The 21266-nt window shown below is 39.5% G+C and overlaps 3 protein-coding genes across 6 annotated transcripts; all 3 read right to left on the bottom strand.

Moving 5' to 3' along the window:
* Positions 1-29: 29 nt before the first annotated feature.
* On the bottom strand, positions 30-2613 carry LOC116687396 (uncharacterized). Of its 2 annotated transcripts, none has more exons than XM_032512754.1 (5): positions 2201-2613; positions 1207-1514; positions 1076-1123; positions 874-954; positions 30-752 (listed from the first exon to the last, which is right to left on the bottom strand). In XM_032512754.1, the coding sequence occupies exons 1-5, from the start codon at positions 2318-2320 to the stop codon at positions 662-664; spliced, it is 648 nt and encodes a 215-aa protein (XP_032368645.1). In that variant the 5' UTR covers positions 2321-2613; the 3' UTR covers positions 30-661. The 2 variants fall into 2 exon arrangements, with proteins under 2 accessions (XP_032368645.1, XP_032368644.1); XM_032512753.1 differs by having other exon boundaries at positions 36-752; positions 844-954; positions 2201-2611.
* Positions 2614-3313: 700 nt separating this feature from the next.
* On the bottom strand, positions 3314-8997 carry zgc:109965 (Nicalin-1-like). The gene is made up of 16 exons (XM_032512738.1): positions 8756-8997; positions 8274-8456; positions 6871-7061; positions 6444-6588; positions 6258-6355; positions 6045-6122; positions 5851-5954; positions 5490-5578; positions 5204-5343; positions 4941-5119; positions 4730-4817; positions 4584-4622; positions 4093-4265; positions 3939-3992; positions 3783-3861; positions 3314-3643 (listed from the first exon to the last, which is right to left on the bottom strand). The coding sequence occupies exons 2-16, from the start codon at positions 8416-8418 to the stop codon at positions 3587-3589; spliced, it is 1659 nt and encodes a 552-aa protein (XP_032368629.1). The 5' UTR covers positions 8419-8456; positions 8756-8997; the 3' UTR covers positions 3314-3586.
* A 304-nt stretch (positions 8998-9301) lies between these two features.
* Positions 9302-20494, bottom strand: fam219aa (family with sequence similarity 219 member Aa). 3 transcript variants are annotated; one of them, XM_032512755.1, is made up of 6 exons: positions 20233-20494; positions 15376-15472; positions 14547-14640; positions 13905-13985; positions 12720-12795; positions 9302-12273 (listed from the first exon to the last, which is right to left on the bottom strand). In XM_032512755.1, exons 1-6 carry the CDS (start codon positions 20290-20292, stop codon positions 12115-12117), a joined length of 567 nt encoding a protein of 188 aa, XP_032368646.1. In that variant the 5' UTR covers positions 20293-20494; the 3' UTR covers positions 9302-12114. The 3 variants fall into 3 exon arrangements, with proteins under 3 accessions (XP_032368646.1, XP_032368647.1, XP_032368648.1); XM_032512756.1 differs by having other exon boundaries at positions 12741-12795; XM_032512757.1 differs by having other exon boundaries at positions 12139-12273; positions 12620-12795.
* Positions 20495-21266: the final 772 nt, after the last annotated feature.

The following is a 21266-nucleotide window of genomic DNA, read 5'->3' as shown; positions in this document are numbered from 1 at the left end:
TTGTTTATTCTCCCATTATTTACAGTTTACGCTGTTTTACATGTTTTGAGCAAGTCACTCTAGTTAAAAACTTCACATAACACACTGGATGTACAGCAAGAGGCAAGTGTGCCAAAACACTGCAATTTGCAAAGTTAAAAGAAAAGAAAAGATATTTCTATGGGAAATTGAGGTCTATATGTGATGTGCAGTATATTTTGTCTACTATAATATAACTAGAAATAACCTATATTAATCACCATAATGAGTCTGTAACACACCTGAGTAAAGTTACTTTTTTGCAGTACTAAAACTGCAACTCTCCAAACATGCAACAAATAATTCCTATGTCAAATGTAGAAAAGTATCTCTCCAGTATAGATAAAATTATGTCACATACAGGTACACATAAGGGCTACAATGCCTGATTTGGTTTAATAACCACAAACCCTTTATGGGAAGATCTTTGCTGCTGATTTAGTACAGAATGTAAAAGCAACCATGCTGTTATGTAGGGAGATAGAAGTGGCGAGAGGGCTGCCTACAGTTACATTGTTCATTATGACACTTTGTCTCGCTTGGTTAATTAGTGGAGAATTAAACAATAGTGAAGTTAACGATCCCCTCAAGGACCTCTGTGGGTCCCCCAGTCCCCACTGTGAAAGCCAATGCTTTAATAGTCTTAACATAGACACTCAGACACAAACTCTGGGTGTATGATGTAGTGCCCAGCTTGGTAGGGCTTCACCACATGGAAGCAGCTGTAGCACCCGCTGTTGAGAGACCATCAGATCAAAGATTAGAGTCGTAATTATATTTTGACACACTAAGACATTTTTTTTTCAAATAAAGTTCAATATGCACCCATAATCATTGCTGCTACTAGAACTTGACCTCCAGTATCGTGTCACCGGAAAGTGGTGTTGAGGGTTGCTGGTTTGGGGTCTTGTCTGAATTTGAGCACCTGGATGATGTCTGTCAAAAACAATGTCATTTTTCCAGAATTACTCAATTATCACTCAATAATGCTCATCAACTTTTCCAGTGTTTTCAGGGTTCAAAGGTCCCAAGAAGGGGTCAGAGGTCGTACCCTCACCTGAGTTGCTGTGCTGAGAGTGGATGAACATTCCTCTGATAATCCACTCTAATGCAAAGAAAATCAGTTAGGATCATTGTTGTGTATTTAGAGTCGTCTTTAGCCTGTAGATTACATTAATCTATTGCTACCTTACTGGGTTCTTCAAAGCAGCGTGGAGTTTTAAGCCAGTGCCAGAAGGAGGCTCATTCAGCTGTAGTTTCTGCAGTCCATCAGCAGAGGGCAGAGCTTGTGCTGTGGATGGGTTGACAGGGGGCATGCGGTTTGGTTTGCCTGTGTTTGCTGTGTTTAGGTAGTTGTGTGGACAAGTCGTCACTGGACTATGGAATGATAAATGTTTGACAGGTGGGAGAAGAGGACGTCCACTGTCCAAAGGGGAGTGGGGTAGTGTGTGGCATGACCTGTAGTTGGCCTGAAGACTCCGGGGAAACAGAAAGTCCTGGAAAGGCACAACACACAACACATATGGGTAGAAATAGATAAGGTAAGGGGAAGAAGAAACTGGATATCACTCTCCTTCTATTACTCACTAAATTGAACATCCTTCTTTACATGCAGCCTACCTTTCCTATTTATGTTTTACATTCCTATTTGTTTCTTTACTCTCATTAACTAAACCAAGTCCCAGAATATTCCTTTCTCTCAGTACTCAAGAATATAATGAGCTTTCAGGTTTTAAAAGACCATTTGCATTTATCCTAAATGGCTTTCCTTTGTGTATTATTATCATTATAATACACTGGAAACTGTAAAGTAGGTTTTTTGGATTGTTTTTCCCTTCACAGTAGGGACACTGTAACCGTCTTAGCTCTGTTCCCCCCATGTCTGGATAGATAGATGGAGGAAGTACTGAATAATAGATGTAATACAACATTCACTAAAAAGCACAGGGAAATGTGAAAATTAACAACCAGCCTGCCAAACAGTTTAAGACACATTAGTCGGGCTAAATGAAAACAATAAAGAGAGTGACAATAATACATAACCCAATTAGACATGTTTTGCCTTAAATGCTCCACCTAAAAATGTGTTCATTTATTGTAGTAATAATACTGTATATGCACCATCATAAATAATTACTTTGTCCCATTAAACCCATACAATCCATGCAGCAGTGCCTCTTACCGGCCGGGGCTGGGGGTTGTTCCTGCGGTGGGCAGAGGTGGGTCGAAGTTGCTCCCGTTTTGGTCTGCCGGGAGAGGCAAACTGCTCTTTGTACATGGTGGTGTAGAGCTGGGGAGCCATCTTCACTTGTTGTCTTACTTATTTTCCACTGGTGCTTCCCTCCAGTCTGCCTGAAAGTCATGAGCATCCTTCTCCTCCCCTGTCACCTGGTAGCTCCTCCCTTTCCCTCACTTGTGCATCTGTTGTTCTTTTACCCTCATTGTTTTTCCTGCTAATTGTTTCTAATATGTGTGCAGGGGGTTCTGCTTAAAATGGTTGCTGAGTTGTGCATGCTACCTATTTTGCTGGTATATATTACTATTTCTGGGTTCAGTGCATCACAATATAGTATTTGCGCATGCATAGGATTTGTGCTCCTCAACAATGAACAAATAGATGTTAATAACTTTGTTTTACTTGTAGCTATTGTGATGAATCTATATGTTGGAAGTTGATACAGATTAAGAGCATCTTTGCTGAAGCAGAACATCTCTCTGTGCTACCTGAGCACTTGGCCACTAATCGTCCCTTCTAATAGTCCCAGCCCCCCTGCAGAGACTCACATACCTTGGGTCACTGTCCATGACATACTTCCCTCCCAGGGCCTTTACAAACCATCCAGCACTGATCTCAAATAAAAAGCTCAGCTCCCAGCTGTTTAGCCACTTCATAGTTAAAACAGAATCTTCTTGGATTTGCAGAACTGGAACAATCCAGTGGAGGGATGGGATTTCTAAGAATCTCCCACTATCACCACCACCAACCAGGGTCACCTCTATTCACTGTCAGCATGCCACATGAGCATCAATAATTCACCAAGCGCTGTAGGGTGCCTTTGTGTCTCCATTGCTCTCACTGAGTTATCTGTGACAGGAACTGGTTGTTCATCTCACTGCAGTGCCTGGCCCTTGTTTGACTGCCACGTGAAGCTCAGTCAAATCCAATTCAGCAGATGCAGAGCAGAGGGCATGGGGAATCATAGTAATGAAGGGGCAGCAACGTCCTGTACGGATACTTCAATCAAATCTGATCTGTATTTTGTGCTCCCTTCTACAGTATACTTTGACGCGAGGCAAATCCCAAACTCCTCTTTTATTTATTGTGTTTGCAGTACATCTCTCAAAATTCCAGTTTGTTCATATAATAAATGGTTTACAGTACAGTGGATGTATGGACACAATACATTTCAAAAGCAAATGCACACTTTGTAAGTTGTGCATGTGATTTGTCTTAGAAGATTGTTGTTGCTTTGCTTTCATGTTCTGCACAGCCAGCAAAGCAGAGCTCCAACATTTTGAAATGCAGACTTCAAAACCCTGGTCATAGACTCAGTATTCACAGTCTTATTTACTCGTGCTTGGATTTCATTGCTGCTTTGAGCTTTGTGTAGAGATAACCACAATTCTGCAATGGAGAACAGACAGATACTGTAAGAAAACAAACCTGATATGTCACGTGTCATCTACCTAAAAGTATACAACAACATACAAGGTTCTATGCAATACAATATGAATGGACAATATACAAGGATATATAAACAAACCTGAATGGTATAGTAAACAATCCCCAAATAAGCAGCAATGCAGCCGCCGAGGAAGAGATCAAAGGCAGCAGGCTTCACTCTGGAAGAAAAGTGTGTCAGTGTCCAAATATCAAATTGGCATTTATGCACAAAATGCATACGAACACAGATATTTACCTGTACATCACTACCGGTGGGTTCATTTGATCAAAAAAGGTAATATCAGGGTCCCTGTAGGAATAAATATAGTCAATCAGTAGTGATATTGTTGTATTTCTTTCTGCAGTAGGAAAGCATTGCACAGTATGTGTTTTCTACTACCACATTTTACCTCCTGTCCTGTCGGAAGGCATGTCTGTGAACTTGCTGCAGGTAACGTTTCAACTCGTGCTCCAGTGAGTTAACCAGAAGGATGTGGCTGGGCTCCTTATCCAGCAGCTGGGTGGCTCGAGGGACTGACGTCAGGAAGGACATCAGACTGGACATACGGCCGTCATGAAAGTCCTGCATCAAGAATTTAGAAAGAAAAAAAAAAAAAAAAAAAATTTAGAAAATTTCATATAAAAATTTGAAATTCACATTGCTTTTTTCAATTACTAGTAGAAACAAATATTTAAATAACTTTCTACACTTTACAGTCCAAATTTATTTAAATCAATGGTCTTAATCTAGTGCCCCCAATCTTTAAATTAATCAAACGAACAAGTTACGGTTATTTTGCAGACCTAGGCTACTGAGTGGGCAAACACTCTGCAATACCTACAAACTACCACCAGAGGTCAGTACTTGCCTTTGCATGATGGGAAAAAAACAGGAACTTACCAATTGGCCTTTGAAAACCTGAACATCTTTTGGTGAACCCTTGTGGAAGATAATGAAGCTTAATCAATCATTAAAATGCGGATGAACAAAGAAACTGGAGTCTTTGTAATTGGAGACATGCTTTCTGTTTTCATGCATTTAATCACCTTGCCAGAGAGATTGTACATATAACGTGCCAGTGCTTCTGCTACGATGATGCCGTTACGCTTCATTTTCCTGAAATCCACTTGTGACCTGTGAGAAGACACAGAGACCACTGTGATGTGTCTCTTTGCGTCATCTTTTCATTTTATCTCATAGTAAACAAGGCCTTCAAGCACCTAGTTATAATCATCATTAACCGAATTAAGAACCTACATGGTGTCTAGCATGGAGCCACGGAGCTCAGATTTGGGGTCTTCCAGATGTGACAGAGTAAAACTTGGTATCTTGCGCAGGCTGTATCGCTCATGCTCCCACGCTACTGTGGACTCCACAAGATTGATCTTCTTATGGACCAGTCCCACCTTCACATGGGGAAATCTGGAGGACACCACCTGGAGGAGTAATCACACATCTAAGTCCATAAAAATTGAGAAAGACCTACTCCATATTGTGGACCTAGCAGTAAAGCGTGTTACCTCCTCCAGCTGTTGCATGAAAGAGTGCATCGGAGTGTCGGGTTTAGGAGGGCGGGACACGTGCACGTACAGTTCATCACTGTTGCCCAGTGTATCCAAACACAGCACAAATTCCACATTGTCATGAAGCAGGCTGGTCTCTGGAGATAAAAAAAAAAAAAAAAGATTTGGATGAAATTGAACTAATAAACAAATGAAATAAACCAAAACATATTCAAATATGGTAGTGCTGTGGACCAATTTCCATAGTTTGATACAACATTGGTCCCAAAGCCCAAAGACTCACCAGCATGGTCCAGATTCTCTTCAATCCATCTCTTTGTGCCAAGGAAATTGTACTTTCCTCCTCCGGTTAAGGAGAACATTAAATTATATCTAAAAGACCAAAAAACAAATTTGAAAATTGTCTTACAGACAAGCATTTTATCCTGAATGGACCAAACACTATAGTTTCCTTTTTACTGGTTTTGGCAGCGTCTTTAAGGATTGTCATGTTATAGTCTTTACCCCATAATAAAAATGTATGCTCTCATAGCTTCTAGTGCTAACACTGTTAGCATTACTGGGTGCTTTGGACACATGAATGACCAAATAACATATGTTTTGTAATGTTAAAAGGTCCCTCTATGGAAATAATTGTTACTCACGGTGGTATGGTGCTTGAGCTGCTATAAAGCTTTTGGAAGAGACGCGCCAACTCGAGCAGGATGGTGACCCCACTGCCATTAGAGTCTGCTCCATATGCCAACCACTGTGTTACACACAAAAACACACATATGCATGAATATAGTGTTATACTGGCAGTGCTGAAATAGTTTTTCATCGTTTTTATGTGACTCACTGGTGCCAGCCCAAAGGAATCATAGTGGGCAGTGATGACAATAGTGGGTACATCCTCCCCTGCTCCGGGGAGCACCCCCTGAAATAAACATCACCAGTTACACAGTGCAGGACTGAGGATCAATCACAAGCTAAACTAATCAAGTTTGACTGAAATTTAAAGAATGTCAATCACAGGTTTTTACTGCTCTGTTCTGCATAGTTCCATACTCGCCTCCAGTGTAGCAATGGCGTTGTCAGTGAAGCCCTTAATAGGGACACTGTTGCTCACTAAGATCTGAAAGGCTGTAGCTGTGACCATGCTTCGAAGGACTGCCAAAATGAAAGCATACAAACCTCAGTGTAGTATTGTTTTTCAGCTCCCTTACTGTAAAATGTAATATCCTCTTGCTCTTCTCACCTCTGACGAATATAGATGAGGTCCGGGTGGCTGCAGCTTGCTTGACCTCATCATACATGTAAAGCAGCTGTTCATCCTCAGGCGCCACATACACGGGCATGAGCGTCTCCTTTAGCAAGGCTTTACTCTCACTCACCATGAAAGACTGCGAGGGTAAAAAGGAATTGTTGAAACAACTCTTTCATTGGCATATAGCAATTGTTATATAGCAGCAATTGTATTATACTCTGTGGTGTGGTGATCATAACACTTGAGCAAGCTGTTACATAATACCCTGGAGCACTGAGATATAAGATATAAGATATTATACTCTGATGGATCAGAAAAGAGGCTGTATTTTTTTCCTTGTTGCCTTGCAGCATGTCCTGCAGCACAAAGGTGTTTTTGGATAACTTGTTATCTATAACTACCTGTAACTTGTTGTTACCTGTACAGTGTCCTGGGGGATACTGGAGATATTTTTGGGCAGCAGGATCAGGATGGCAGCAGCATTTTGCCTCTTGGCCTCAAGGTATTTGTCTGTGGTGAAGTCCAGCACCTTCATGATGACACAGCGGCGAGTCAGCACCGGCTCCTCTGCTGAGCGTGCCTCTGCCACCACGATGGCTCCACGGCAACCTCAGCAGACAAACAAAAAGACAAGGGTAAAATGAACACAAATATCAACTCAAACCACTTTGATTAAATATGTGGTATGTTTTTACTCCACTACTTTTATCTGACAGCTATAGATTTTATGTAAAATTGTATGAAGATTCTACATGCAAACACGACAGGCTTATGAGAAATATTGCTATACATGAGACACAATAATAGCTTAAATTGACTCCATCTCAATTAACTACATTATTGAAATACATATCTCCACATCTGTAATAATTATCCAACAACATAACGTAAGCATTATTTGAAAACTCTAAACAAACACATAATGCACAATGCATGCTTTTACTTTTTACAATTTAAGAAAATTTAAAAATGAAATCTCAATAACTGTTATCAGTCAATAAAGGTCCTTATGTTTACAGTAGCTCAGATGAGCTGACATGTGATCTCCATTATCATTGGCCATGTTATCTTGTGTGTTAATACAGTGAATGAAACCCTTGTCACAATTATTTAGCTGCTGTATGTTGAAGCATCTATCACCCCAAAAGCGCTAAATAATTTGTGAGGTGAGCAGTGGTGGAAGTGCTAAGATCCTTCACTTCAGGAAAAGTACAAATACAACAACGTGAAGAAAAAAAAACTCAATTACACATCCTACATTCACATTCACATTTGTATTATCAGCCAAAAGTACTCGTTCTAAAGAAAAATAGGGTTTTGTACTAATAGGTCAAATGTGACATTGACAAATTGTGAACAAACATTGTTAACAAAATATATCCAGGTGGTTATAAGATGATTAATAGGGTAGGAAAGAAGAAAAATCATCACCACAAATGTATGTTTATTCTCCAGACTTTCCTCTAATTGCTTTTGGGAAATATTGTTAGACACTGGGTTTTGCACAGGGGGTCTCAAGCCAAAAATATTGGAAAATTACTGGTTATGTCTTTAACAATGCCTTGTATGTAAGAGTATCATATTTAACTTTATGTAAAATTGTAATCTTTAAAGAAGTAACTATGGCTAAATGAGATAAATATAGTGGAGAAAAAAATAAATGTATCTCTGAAATGTAGCATAAAGTATATAGTATAAAGTATAAAGCAACATAAAATGCATGGTAAAGTACCTTTAAAACTGTACTTAAATACCAAGCTTGAGTAAATGCACATAATTATTTTCCACCACTGGACAGAAAGTGTTACTCTCTGAACTTACCATGCTTATGTTGTGCCAAGTTGTACTGTTGCATCCGGTAGGCTGTGAACTCATAGGAGGACATGGCAGGGAGAGCCGATCCGTGCACACATTGGACACAGAGAAGTAGCACCACGGAGGCTACACCCAGGTCTCTCAGCAACATGATGTCACGTCCTGCCTGAGTTATGTAATGGTCTCAATCTATGCGGAAAGGTTGGTGTTACATTTAGGTAAGGCCAGACACATTCAAATTGACATGCTACATTGATCATGCTGAGGATTTTTGCAGTTCCTATTAGAGATATACTTGACAACTTCATCAGGAATAGGTGGCTGAAGATGGGCCATCCATTTTGTCATTTACAAGAGACTATCACATTTTCAACCAACCTGGACATCCATAAGGAGGCTCCCAAAGTTTACAATAATGTATCATATCTAAACCCATTAAGTCAGCTATGTTCTACTGGCACCATTTTGGGCATGGAAATGTTCCTCACCTGTCTCTGAGCGCTGCTGTCTCATGAGCCTTCTTACTATGTCTTCGTCAACTTCAGCGCCACTGCTTGCAGTGTGGACACAAACTAGCTCCTGGAATTCAGGGCGTCTTCTGTAGGTAAGCCACCATTCACCATCTGCTCCCGAGGGATCAACTCAAGGCTAATCACAAATACCCAACCCCCACCCATCACACTCACTAGTCTTCATCGATCTATCCTTCATTCCCATCCTCTCTTTCCTGGCTACAATGTTAGATTCAGTCACCTCAGTAGGTAATCACACATCACAGAGACTATGTGTGGGAGGCAGGCCAACCGCTTCATACAGAAGCTATTTCTTTCATCTCCTGCAGTGACAACAGTTTGAAGCCGTCAGAAGAGCTGGTAGACAGGAGCACTTGAGAACTAACATAGGCTGCTTTGGAAACTTCACCCCCTAATCAGAAATACTGTATGTAAGACATTGTTTATCGCAAAAAACGTACAATTACAAAAACTAACAGAAACACACAATCTAAACTAAATAGCACTATCACACACATCATGTCAGGTATCTAATATTTATTTTTTGATATGTTGCACTATACACAGAACTTTGACACTGTTAAAATCTAAATGGAACCAGTTCACAATCTTAATAAGCACCTGACAAAAAAAACATCTGGCTGCAAATGAACTATTTTCCATTCTTTAAAAATAAATTAAAAACACACAACTGCAAATAAATACCTTCTGTTACAATGCATTATTTTAGAGTCTGAACTCAAAAGATTAGTGAAGCTACGTCTCAAGTGAGACGACGTTGGACGCCGGTAGTCCACACGTGTGTGTGTGTGTGTGTGTGTGTGTGTGTGTGTGTGTTTGTGTGTTTGTGAGTGTATCTATTAGGATGATGTTAATGACAGAAGACAAAAATCAGCACCATAGTCAATCAGAAAGTAAGTCTCTCAATGCCAATGTTAACTGTAAAGCTACTGGTCCAATATACACTTTAGCTAGTAGCTCCATTAGTGACATATTTCCTGACCTACTGTACTATTCATGTATTTTTTCTACTTACTATCTACACAGATGGCACCTTACTTAAAAAGGATATTGTTATGCGTGTTTACTTTTCTAGCTCAAATGCTGCAGAGACATTGAGGCTGCATCAGGTACAGTATATCAGTGTTACAAAAAGGAGATTCCCTCTTACAGGGTACACTTAGGATTTTGTTCTTTCCAAATAGCTTTAGTTCAGTTTGCTATCCACATATGGTATATTCATTCATTCCTTTGACCAAAGCAAAAACAAGCCTCTTTCTTGACCATGCTTACATATATGCTTGCAGAGCTGGCACCTCTTCAAACACTCCCATCGAAGAGATGCAGTCATTTGGATTCATACATTACACACTATCTTTTGCTGCAGTCGTTATTACATGGATTTTCAGAAAAATTAAAAACCACCAAGTTATAAACGTGCTAACAAAATCAGCAGAGCGTGATTAATGCAAAGTTCCCCAAAACACTGCAACATATCCATTAAGATAATAAAGATAAGATTGTTAATAGTTGATGCGCACAGTATTTCAGAAGTAATTTCACACCTAGATGTCAAATCCTTTGAACGTGAGTCAAAAGAATATCCGTTAACATTACCATAACAGAATACAACAACATAGTAAAGTGCACACATACTTGCTGCTGCAGTTATATTACCAGATATAAATGCTTATCTAGATTTAAGTTATGTTGAATAAAAAATGTTTTTCAGGTGTCATAATAGTCACAATGTTTTATGTTTTTGGGAAACCCAGTCTGATCTTCTACCGTCATTTGTTTCAGAGGAGATACACATGCAAGTGACTTTGACCATCATCTACTAGAATATAGATGTCTGTAGAGCTCTAGAGATGTTTGTAGAGATGTAAACATGACAAGAAGACAGTATGCATTCAGTTCTTCCTAATGACAAGGACTACTTCCTTTTCAACATTATGGGAAACATCCATTGGCATAAAGCATTGACAATACACAGCTGTGTCCGGTGCTACATACACAGTTCTTGTCCCCAAATCAGTTCAGACAAACTGGTTATATTAAAACTCAGGGGGAATATGTGCAGATGTACAACCATAAAAACCAAATACACTTCAAACAAAACTTCGTCTTTTTATGAAAACAAAAATCCTATTTCATTTCCATCCAGGCAATATGGAATCACTTTATAGGTTCTTCAGAACCCATAACAGGTATGGCCAAATATGCACAACTTTCTATGTATTTGCACGTATTCTAAACCACTTATTATTACTTTGTAACCACATTCACTGGTGATGACCGCTTTGTGCTCCTTGTACACACCCACTCACGTTGAGACTAACATGGACAAACACAAAGAAAGTGCGCACTAACTCATGAGCATTTTCTAATAATAGTTTCTCTATATCTACTGATATTACAGTGGGTGAACCTAAACATTACTAACTTGATGTTTTTAAAAGAACGCCTCACACAATGGTCTCATCGGCACAAGGATGTGTTTCGATTTCAATGAAAACTGATTAATCATCTGAACAGACGGGTCATTTGGACACAGTGTTAACAGGCAACATGCAAAACTATTTGTTTTAGCTTCTTTTAACTAAATTTGAAATAATAAAAGCAGTACAACCATGGTGTACTCTTACAGAAAAACTTGAAAAAGAAAATTGGAAAACTTAGTGTTGTGAGTGTAAGCATTAGTGTTTCGTCAGCTGCATGACGGTTTAGCACTACTTTCTTGGACATATTTAGACACACACACATGTCATTTTCATGTTTGACACATACTGTATATACACATCGAAGGACAAAGCAGACTGGCCGAAAAAAATGATGAAGAGAGAACATAAAAATGGCCACTACAAAACTCCCAATCTCTTCTTGTCTATCGAAGCTGACCGTCAATGACACATGAGTAGAAGAAGTAGATTCAATGGATAACCTTGTCACCAATTCATGTATATGTTTCAGTCAACTGATTTTGTTTGCCTTCTTCCACAGTGTCGCACAATCTCTCATTGTCCTTGTAAACCAAAAATATTCCCAAGCATGAAATGGAAGTCAAACGAAGAAGAAGCAAAAGTAACATGTTTTCCTTAGAGGTAATGTTTCTGCCATCAATCAAGTAGGATGCACAGATCCTGCCATAGGAGGAACGTGCACAGATACTGTACATATTGACTCTTTTCTCAAGACTTGACCTATCTCCATTTCTTAATTTCCCTTTGTGCCATTGCCAGTCGATAGTTTTTCCTCCTTTCTGCCACTGGTCAGTAGTTGTTTTGTTGTTGCTTTTTTTTTTTTTTTTTTTGGCAGGGGGGGGGGGGGGGTTGCTACTGAATTTGACAGGCTGTGGAGGGAGCAGCCTGGCAGCACATGCAGGTGGGGTTGACTGCTTTAGGGGGGATCAGATCCAGGTCCTCGTCATCCGGTATCTCATCGAGCCGGTAACCATCCTTCAGGAGCTGGATGTTCAGGTCCTGGTTGATCTGCTGCAGAGGCAAAAGAGACAAGGCACGGCATCAGCAGCATTTCATGACAAATCCTTAAGCTAGAAACTACCTTGTTAGTTAAATTAGTTTCTAAAAGTTCTAAAAAAAACCTCATCATTGATGTTCGAAAACATGGTGGTCCAAATTAATACATTTTTTCACAGAGCAGGAAGGTCATTGTTAGCAGTGGTGTGGGGCAAGAAGCACAAACAAACACAAATGATTTTACTCTAAGGGGAAGAAATGAACAGGAATTTGGATGAGAATTATGGATAAATAATTACAGAGGAATAGGAATCCTTGGAGGAACCAGAAAACATTTTTTTTCAAATGGGTGCACATATACCTGGTGTGAAGGGTGTGACAATGGAAGTGGGCGATCAGGTAGTGATGTTTGTGGATTCAGCAAATGATGCTGTGAAACAGTATAATGCGTGTATAGATACCTGGTCCCTCAGACATCTCACCTCGGCTGAGGAGTATCCTGATGAGGAGTATCTGGACATGTCGAAGTCATCATCACTGAAAGACAGGAGACAGCAGCAGTTAGACACAAGCGTCTCAAATGAAGAGGGTGCAAATAATAGTGAAAAATGGGAAAATTACAACTGAATGTTTAAAGGGGTAGTCTAGCAATTTAGTATTGCTTGCTGCTAGACTCAGATTTTTAAAGAATGGTTTAAAATTGAAGTAGCAGACGGAGAGATATCCTGACTTTTAGTCCAAGTATGGGTCAAGCAAGCCTAAAAAAATGCTGGATCTTGCATTTCCCATAATGCAACTCTGTAAGCTCTTTTGTACTTCTACCCTTCCTGTCTGCTAAATGCCCAAATCTTTCAAACTCTCTGGTCCCAATTTGTAATGCAGACTTTCTGTTATTTAGTCTCTATTCAGTATCTAAATAACCGTGGTGACCTCATCAGGGTTATTCTCTTATACATTAAAACAATGTATGCCATGGTCCCTTTAAAATACTGTAGCGCATGTTCAACAACATAAATGTCAACCTTTCTTATATAAAATGTGATCTAACGAGAAGTAATATCATGCTAATGCCGCTTTTTTCCTCTAAATGAGTAAACCGCCTTTCGTACACTGTAAACAAATGGAACAGAGCAACATTGTGCAAAGTCTCTGCACGAGAATCTAAAATGTAGACAATAAACAAACGGGTGTCCTGTGTGACTGTGAGTCAGAAAGCGTGTCAGAGGGTGTGTATGATGCAGTACATGATGTAAGCTCGGTTAGCTTCCAGAGTGCTCATTTCACACGAGAGTAGCAGCATATGGAGGGCACAAAGGGTGGGACTCATTTGTGTCAAATGCAGACCTGCTGTTACAGGGTGCAAGCGAGCACTCCTTCTGAGCCGCTTTTCCCTGTCCAAATCCTCATCCCTGCTATCCTCTAATCCGGCGCCCTGGGAGAGGCTTTGCCCCTTTTTAGGACCCCATCTGTTAAGAACTCTCCCAAGTTGTTCTATGGATTAATGTACCATTATGACAGAGTAAGACCAACAAAACTTCAAGTTAGCAAATATCCCATTTTTTTCTACTTTTAGATCAGCCTGAAAAGTTTGTTGTAACCGTGTCGTATTTTAGTGTAATAGAACTTATACTGAATAATGTACATACCTGTCAGTGTCCAGTGCTACCAGGGGCTTCTCATCTGGGTTCTGGTCTAAAGAGGAGTAGCCTTTGTTTGGTACCACCAACCTGTAGATGAGCACAGAAAACAAGACGGAACAAAAAGACGACACGCAGAAGACAGAAGACAAAACTTGAAAAAGCATTCAATAATCAACAAAAGTCTTTTACACTTTTCCCCAAGCAGTGAAATGCAATGTTACTGAAATACCCACAAACATACTTTCAAACATTTCAAATCATGTATGACAGAAACAAGATGATTGGCCCGAGCATGGCGCTCTTCTTATAGACCACAAAGACACAAAAATTGGGGCTAATCTGTAGCCTTCAGACTGCAGACGTTTCCAGATTATCTTTTCCCCTCTGAGACTCGGAGGGCAGACTAGTTGGTAACCTTTCTAATATTTCCATTAATCCACAAGGGAGTGGGATTAGACAGACAGATGATCCAGTTGTCAATGCTGCTGGCCATACTGGGTTTTTGCTCAGTGCACTGCCTCTTTTTTATCACCAATCATACCCACGAAAACATCCCCTTCTCTAAAAAGCTTGGTTGTGAGTAAGAGTGCCTTTTGTTGTCAAGTTGGTCACCATCACAGGAAACAAGTAGGCATATGAAGCAGTTACCTTGTCCTGGAATTCTTCTTGGGTTGTTGATTGACAGGACTCCCCACAGTGCCATTCTTCACTGATCCCTTCCTGGCAAGGTCCCTCTGTTTCTCTGGGCAACCACAGGATGTGAAGCCGTCAGTAAACACATGAATACATGTCATCTTCATGACCATTAGCTGTAGATTTATATGATTTAATTTGGTGATAACAACAATCAAATATGTTAAACTGGCTGTTAGTCATTTTATCTGTTATACAACTGTTACACAAACATACAGTTTACAGCCTGTATAGCCAGCACAGGCACAACCTTTAATTTAATTTAAATATGTTTTAGAGGATGTAATCCTTTGACAAAACCGAATATTTTGGAGCTATTGACTGGTGAGTTTCAGGAAACAATACCGTTCAGCTAACTTTTTTGGAACAGAGTCCTTGACTAAATACAAATGAGAAATCCTGAGCGTGACAAAGGCTTTGACAATGTTGCGGGGGAACAACAACAGAGGCAGCTTAAAAAAAACGTTCCGACACCTCTGACAGCATACGTAAATTGCAATGCTGGGGAATATAATTTCACTGACATACAATACTAATAATGATAAGAAGAAAATATTGTTTGGTACTAGATATAAACTAATGACGAACAGAATGTTTGTGCTTATTTTGACCTGAATTCAATTTGCAAACGGTGGTAGCTCTATGGCAAATTTCATGCACAAATGTGTTAAATTATTTCAATTCTACGAGGGCTCTGCGGTCTTTGCTACTGCTTACTGTTGAACCTTGATTATAGAGTGAGAGTCATGCCATGTAATGATTTGCAGTGTGCCAGTTGGGATACCTATTTGGACTTGCAGTGGTGAGGGCTTGTAGTTCATGGCCATAGTCTCTCCCTTGGTTTCAGGGTCTGTCTCTGAGGTGGAGGATGCCACTGGATCCTAGAAAAATAAAAAGGCACAGTACAGCGCATGTTAGCTTTGATTGACTAAATAACAACATTGCAACTAACAGGTGGCAATCTTATTTTAGTACAATCTTGTATCTTTCAGAAAAATATCCCAGGATCCTGTTTCTTCAGAGATGGCATTGTTTGCTAATTCAGTAGCTGACAGGGATTACATTTGGACCCAATCTGTTTATGAGTAATACAATTTAAATTAACTAGTTCAATACTTCCTATGGACACCTAAAATTGAAAACAGTACTGAGGGCAAAATCAACTTAGTGGCCAGAGCAACCCACTGAACACAGGCCCACATAGCCCAGAAAATCTGCGCTTTTTTTAGAAGCTGCTTGTGTCCAATACCCTGGCAAGGTTTCCCAATTCTATGTGCTACTATACTGTTGCTGCCTGGTTTGCAGCATCAATAGGCTTGAGTGTTTTGCCTATGTAGCGGGCTCTCTCTCTTTTATGTGCGAGCAGTGATGGCATGGCGAGAAGGCCGTGGGAGAACAGAGGGGGTTGCTGTTGGAGCCACAGTTTCCCCAGATTGAGAGAGGGGAGCCGGGCAGAGCTTGGCCTTCTCTGCTGACAGAGCTCCACATTATGTTGATCCTACAGGCCTCCCCTTGTTGAGGATCTCCACGGGCCACATGGACGAAGGCATTTGGCTTTCAACAACTCTGCATTCTCTACAGAGAAATGGCTGCTATATTTAAATGACTATAACTAAATAACTGCAGTTGAAGCTAAGAAAGTTGAAAGTTGAAAACTCATATTTAGACCACTGACATACAGTATGCTACTTTTATAAATATGTTTTAATATAAAATAGAATGTTTAATTAAAGTGTTAGATACCTTAAAGACACATAACAGGCTTAGGTGTGTTTATACTTCATATAATGTTTGTTTTTTAATTCATTAAATCTAAAGTGTCTTTAACCCTCTTAGGTCTAAGGGCATTAGTTGTTGTTTGTTAGGATGCTGAACTCTCTCCCCCCTCTCCCCCCTCTACCCTCAGTTATATAAATATCCTGGACTTTGGACCCAAAATGGCTGCCTTGCCTTGCACTACTCCACTTGCACACTTGCACACTTTGCACACTTTGCACACTTTGCACACTTTTTGTTGTCCTGAAAACACTTGGGAACATATTTCTGCTGCTCTTACATAAACGGCACCACTATGCTACCGCAGGACTTTTGCACATTACATTGACTGTCAACTGTATGCATAATTGCACATTTTTAACTCAAATTTTGCTGCTCTTATTTTCCTCATTGTATATATCTTCTTATTTTTACTTTTTATATTGTTTACTTGAATGTTATGTTTGTCTGTGGACCAAATTGGTTAAAATGTCTTGTCTCCACCGTGGGATAGAGGGAAACGCAATTTCGATTTCTTTGTATGTTTTGACATGTGAAGAAATTGACAATAAAGCAGACTTTGACTTTGATTTGCACATATCTTCTTTAATTTACCTTTTAGTTAACCTTTTTAAGATTTTAGCATTAAACCAATCCCCATGGTAATATCTGGCTATAAAGCGGTGTTCATTTAGCCAGAATAATTGATGAGACTACGGTATGCACAATAGTTGGAGCCATCAAAGCAGAGCACACGGATGAGGCTTTCCCACTGTAATAAGCACAAACATGAGCTCTCTCTGTTCTGTGACAGGCCCTTCCCTTGGATCAGAACGCTTATCCAAAGGATTTTTTTTTTATTAATTCTTGTTTTTCCACACTTTTCTTCCACCATGCACAGATGCTGTGATGAGGTAGGGTCATATTGTCTGTCAAGTAAATCTCTTTAAATTTTTTTAGCAGAATTGACAATGAGTGTGTTTGCTGCCTTCATGTACAGCACTTTGTTCAGCTACTGCTGATGTGAAAGCGCTTTATAAATAAAGTGATGATGATGATGAGTAATAAAAGGGATTCAGTATTAAGCTGTCTGTGACAGAATTCAATGCCATTTCTTAAACATAGAAAGCATCAGATAGCAACCAGCAGGTAGTCCACAATAAACAAGCTAAAACTCCTCTTAAAAAAGAACAGCTTACACTAAATCAGTCTAAAGTTTGGCCTAAAAAAAATTGCTACCAAAATTTCCCAGACGTCAATAAGTCCTTATGTGCACCATTTTGCTGAAAAGTCAGTCACAACAGTTAGCTCATCCAAATAGGCCATTAAAGGTGCACTGCCACAGAAAAACGTTTTTACTTGCATTTTTGAAATATGTTAGTTCCATATGTGTTTGTGTTTTGTTGTGAATGTGCAAATAAAGTGCTACCTTCTCTGTCAGCTCTAGCCACTGAAAAGAAATAAGCGGAGAAATCAGGCCAATTACAAAAGCTGGTCAGTCTGACGTCATGTTCACTGAGCTCATTACTATTCATGAGCTCGCCCAGTTACACTGGGTAAAGGATGCTGATAGCCAGGCTCTCATTGGCTAGCTGTTAGCCAATTAGCGTCAAGCAGCTTAGCTCGTTGAATATTATTGATAACTGGCACAAATGGAGCGGAGTCTTCCTACAGGCTTTCTATACCATGCTAGAATGGCTTAAAACAAGGTAACCAAGGCATTCTTTTCCACAAAAAATCTTACAGAGCCCATGGTACAACTTCAGATATTACCACAAAGTAATGAAATACGTGTGGCAGGGCACTTTTAAAAACTAACATTAAGAACCAATAGTTCCCTGTAAAACCATTTGTGGGTGCTGACAGTCATTGACGAATGATTAAAACCTGGCCTAAACATTTGGGGTGACACATTGATTTTGCTATTAAAAGTCAAAACCTGTTTGATGGCCTTGACCTTCAACATGCATCCACATGCACCTGCACTCACTCGCACAAAAACATGTGTACACACTACCACATCCACATATAAATGAGATGACCTCTCAGCGTATCGGTTTCATCACCCTATCCTACAACTCTTTTACTGCTGCTGCTGCTGATGATGAATAGCCACAAGGTTGCTGACACAGCACAGACACCAAGCGACTGGACGGCTTATACATCACAGCCTCCCACTGGCCAATAGAAGTGTAGGCTGATACATCAGGTGACCAATAACACAGTTGAATGCTAGCCTTATGACGATGTAAACTGGGCTGCATCTGTCACAATTAGATTTAGCCTACAGTAATCATTCTCAAATGTCCTTGCTTACTTGCTTAATGATGGGACAATTTGTAAAAGGGTAGTTACTGGAATACCATGTTTCATTATAGAAAACAAAAAATGGTTTAAATTAAAGGCAGGTTAAAAATGATTTGCAATCTGGTGCTTGAAACAGCTTTGATAATAGAAAATAACTCAAGTGATTCAAATCAAAAATCTATAAAAAGCTGTTTTATTTGTGTGAAATGTATTCACAACAAGGATGCAGGTGCCAAGCGTATTCATGCAGTTTAGGAATCACAATGAAGATAATAGCATTGAGAGCATGCAGAGCAACTGTCATCCCAACACAATCAGTCATGGTTTACATGTAAAGTGAGGGACCCACATTTTTGTTTGACTCTGGCATGATAATTACATGACGTGATAAGGAATAAACTATTTGATTTGAGTGTTAGAATATAAGCTGACCACAAAACACACTGCGGCCACAGTCCATGTGTCTCTCTGATATTGGTTTTTATTCCATGGAAGTCTTACTGGATGAAACACGGGAGCAGACTGATTAAATCTTCATAAGGAGAGGCAATTGCTGCGGCATATGAAAGAAGCAGAAGACTTTCTGTAGTGGGGATTGTCTGTTGTTCTGTTATAGCTGCTGGTGTTTAGCCTCATGGGTTAGGGCATCATGGGTATGGTAATGAACAGTAGACCTTGGAGCTCTGCTTTTGCCTAAACCCCTAAGGAAAACTCTTCAAAAAAAGCAGTCTAAAACAGCAGTCTTTTTTTTTTCTTTTTTTTTTAAGTGTTGAGAATAAGGCTGGCCGATCAGAACTATCTATGGTGATAAGCTGTATTGCTGAAATAAAAGCTCAACTTAAAATGAAATCCAGGGAATAAGAAAAGTAAGTTATTGGTGGTCATATAATGTCAGATCTTGTCCAATTTGCAGGTTGGGCCTATATTATCCTGGTATTCAAACACAATAAAACATTTGTCATGACTGGCTACTTATGAGACATATCTATTTTAATTTTACTGGCAGGTCTGTCTCAACCAATGGGAGGGGATATTCTCTTACTATGGGCCTGCTCGGGCTAACCATCCTGAGGGTTGTAGTCTGCAGTATTGGTGTGGACAGAGCTCCTGTTCCCGCGATCATTTGGGCTGACAGCCATCCCAAACAAATAACACGTCACCACATGACGAAATGTAAAACCAGTGGGCAATGTCAGCTTTTGATGGAAACGCGCATACTGATGTGGATTTAAAAAATAAAATCATGATTTTGTTCAAATGCATAGTTTCATTTCCATGATACAATAAAGTAAAGGATTTTTATTTTGTAATTTTCTCATATGTATTATTTATGCAAACTCTATGGAGAGAGATAAAACGTTATAGCCGCTATCCTTTCATCTATAAAAAAAAAAAAAATCAATCTACACCCATCCGCTCCAGTTTGTGCCAAAGCTGTAGATTGCTATCGGTTATTGCTCTCACACGCAGATTATGTCACACAGCTGTCACGATAATAACACACAAGCGAAACTAAAATGTTGCCGTATGCATTCAAAAGAATTATTTGTATACGATGTGTTTTTGTCTTTCCTCTTACCAAAGGCTGTGTCTCTCCGTTGACTGGAGGTACTTGGAACCGGTCTATTTCTTCCATCATTTTGGCAAAGCGTTACAAAAAACAATACCGCAGTCAAGATAAACGGTGACTTATGCCCAACTATCCTGGTTGATGATGCTTGGTTGTCTGGATCCTTCGTTTTTCAGCATGATAGCAGCTCGTTTTCCTCCATCCTAACAGAGGTGACTCGACAGCAAAACAGCAGTACCGCCCCACTTCCGGGTCTATTGAGTATTCATGACAAGTCTGACCAATCACAAAGGAGCTCATGTTGAAATGCGTAGGGAAGTACATTCATGGTAAATTAACAATATTTAATAGAAAGATGTTAGGATCATTATTTGTCAAAGAATGGACAAAATCACTGGAGTTATCTTAAAAGTGTTTTTACTTTCCGCAAGTAGAGTCAGTTTACAGCACTTCAGCATAAGTACAGAAAATGACGGTGTCTTTTTAAAGGAGTTGGGAGTAAAGTTAGTTATTTAGTTCATGCAGTCTAGCTTTCTTCTTATCTCAGGCTCCTCCACATTAGCCTGTGCGTGCTGCCTTCAGGGATACATCATGTCGCTCTTTGTCACTCAGCTTTCATGATTAACGATCATATGAAATACTAAAACAGCAGTTTGGATCCTAGTGGTTTAACAAAGAATTAGCAAAACCGTTCTAAGCATAATTATTCTAACAAAAGAGTTATATAAGTATATAGTGCATTTTCTATTTTTTAATTTTTATTTGCCTCCTACAGTATCCTATGAACCATTTTTACAGTCAATTAATTGATTCTGGTTTTATCCGTTTAATCATTATACGACAACCAGAGACGGTTTGGATAAAATAGAAATATGTTGCCTATATTTTTTCCTTCAAAAAATATGAGCACCCTACAAGAACAAAACACTGTTTCCATTTATCCCCGTTTTTTGGCTTTCAAAACTTGTAACATGTTCTCATGGGCTGACACAAATAAAATGTAGGTGATGTAAGGTACAGTAATTTACAACTTGGAAAACAGA

The sequence above is a fragment of the Etheostoma spectabile genome, chromosome 4 (assembly GCF_008692095.1).
Source record: "Etheostoma spectabile isolate EspeVRDwgs_2016 chromosome 4, UIUC_Espe_1.0, whole genome shotgun sequence".
Taxonomy (NCBI): Eukaryota; Metazoa; Chordata; class Actinopteri; order Perciformes; family Percidae; genus Etheostoma; species Etheostoma spectabile.
Note: the sequence above shows the minus strand (reverse complement) of the source record. Positions and strands in the feature narration are given on the sequence as shown.

Excerpts from the sequence above, each read along its gene's own strand:
- LOC116687396 (XM_032512753.1), bottom strand. The coding sequence starts at position 2,320 with ATGGCTCCCCAGCTCTACACCACCATGTACAAAGAGCAGTTTGCCTCT. Across the intron at positions 1,515-2,200 it reads ACAACCCCCAGCCCCGGCCG|GACTTTCTGTTTCCCCGGAG; the intron begins GTAAGAGGCACT and ends GTGCCTTTCCAG. Across the intron at positions 1,124-1,206 it reads GCTTTGAAGAACCCAGTAAG|AGTGGATTATCAGAGGAATG; the intron begins GTAGCAATAGAT and ends TCTTTGCATTAG.
- zgc:109965 (XM_032512738.1), bottom strand. The coding sequence starts at position 8,418 with ATGTTGCTGAGAGACCTGGGTGTAGCCTCCGTGGTGCTACTTCTCTGT. Across the intron at positions 6,589-6,870 it reads TCCCCCAGGACACTGTACAG|TCTTTCATGGTGAGTGAGAG; the intron begins GTAACAACAAGT and ends TTACCCTCGCAG. Across the intron at positions 3,862-3,938 it reads CCACCGGTAGTGATGTACAG|AGTGAAGCCTGCTGCCTTTG; the intron begins GTAAATATCTGT and ends CTTTTCTTCCAG.
- fam219aa (XM_032512755.1), bottom strand. The coding sequence starts at position 20,292 with ATGATGGAAGAAATAGACCGGTTCCAAGTACCTCCAGTCAACGGAGAG. Across the intron at positions 14,641-15,375 it reads ACCACTGCAAGTCCAAATAG|AGAAACAGAGGGACCTTGCC; the intron begins GTATCCCAACTG and ends GTGGTTGCCCAG. Across the intron at positions 13,986-14,546 it reads AAGAAGAATTCCAGGACAAG|GTTGGTGGTACCAAACAAAG; the intron begins GTAACTGCTTCA and ends GCTCATCTACAG.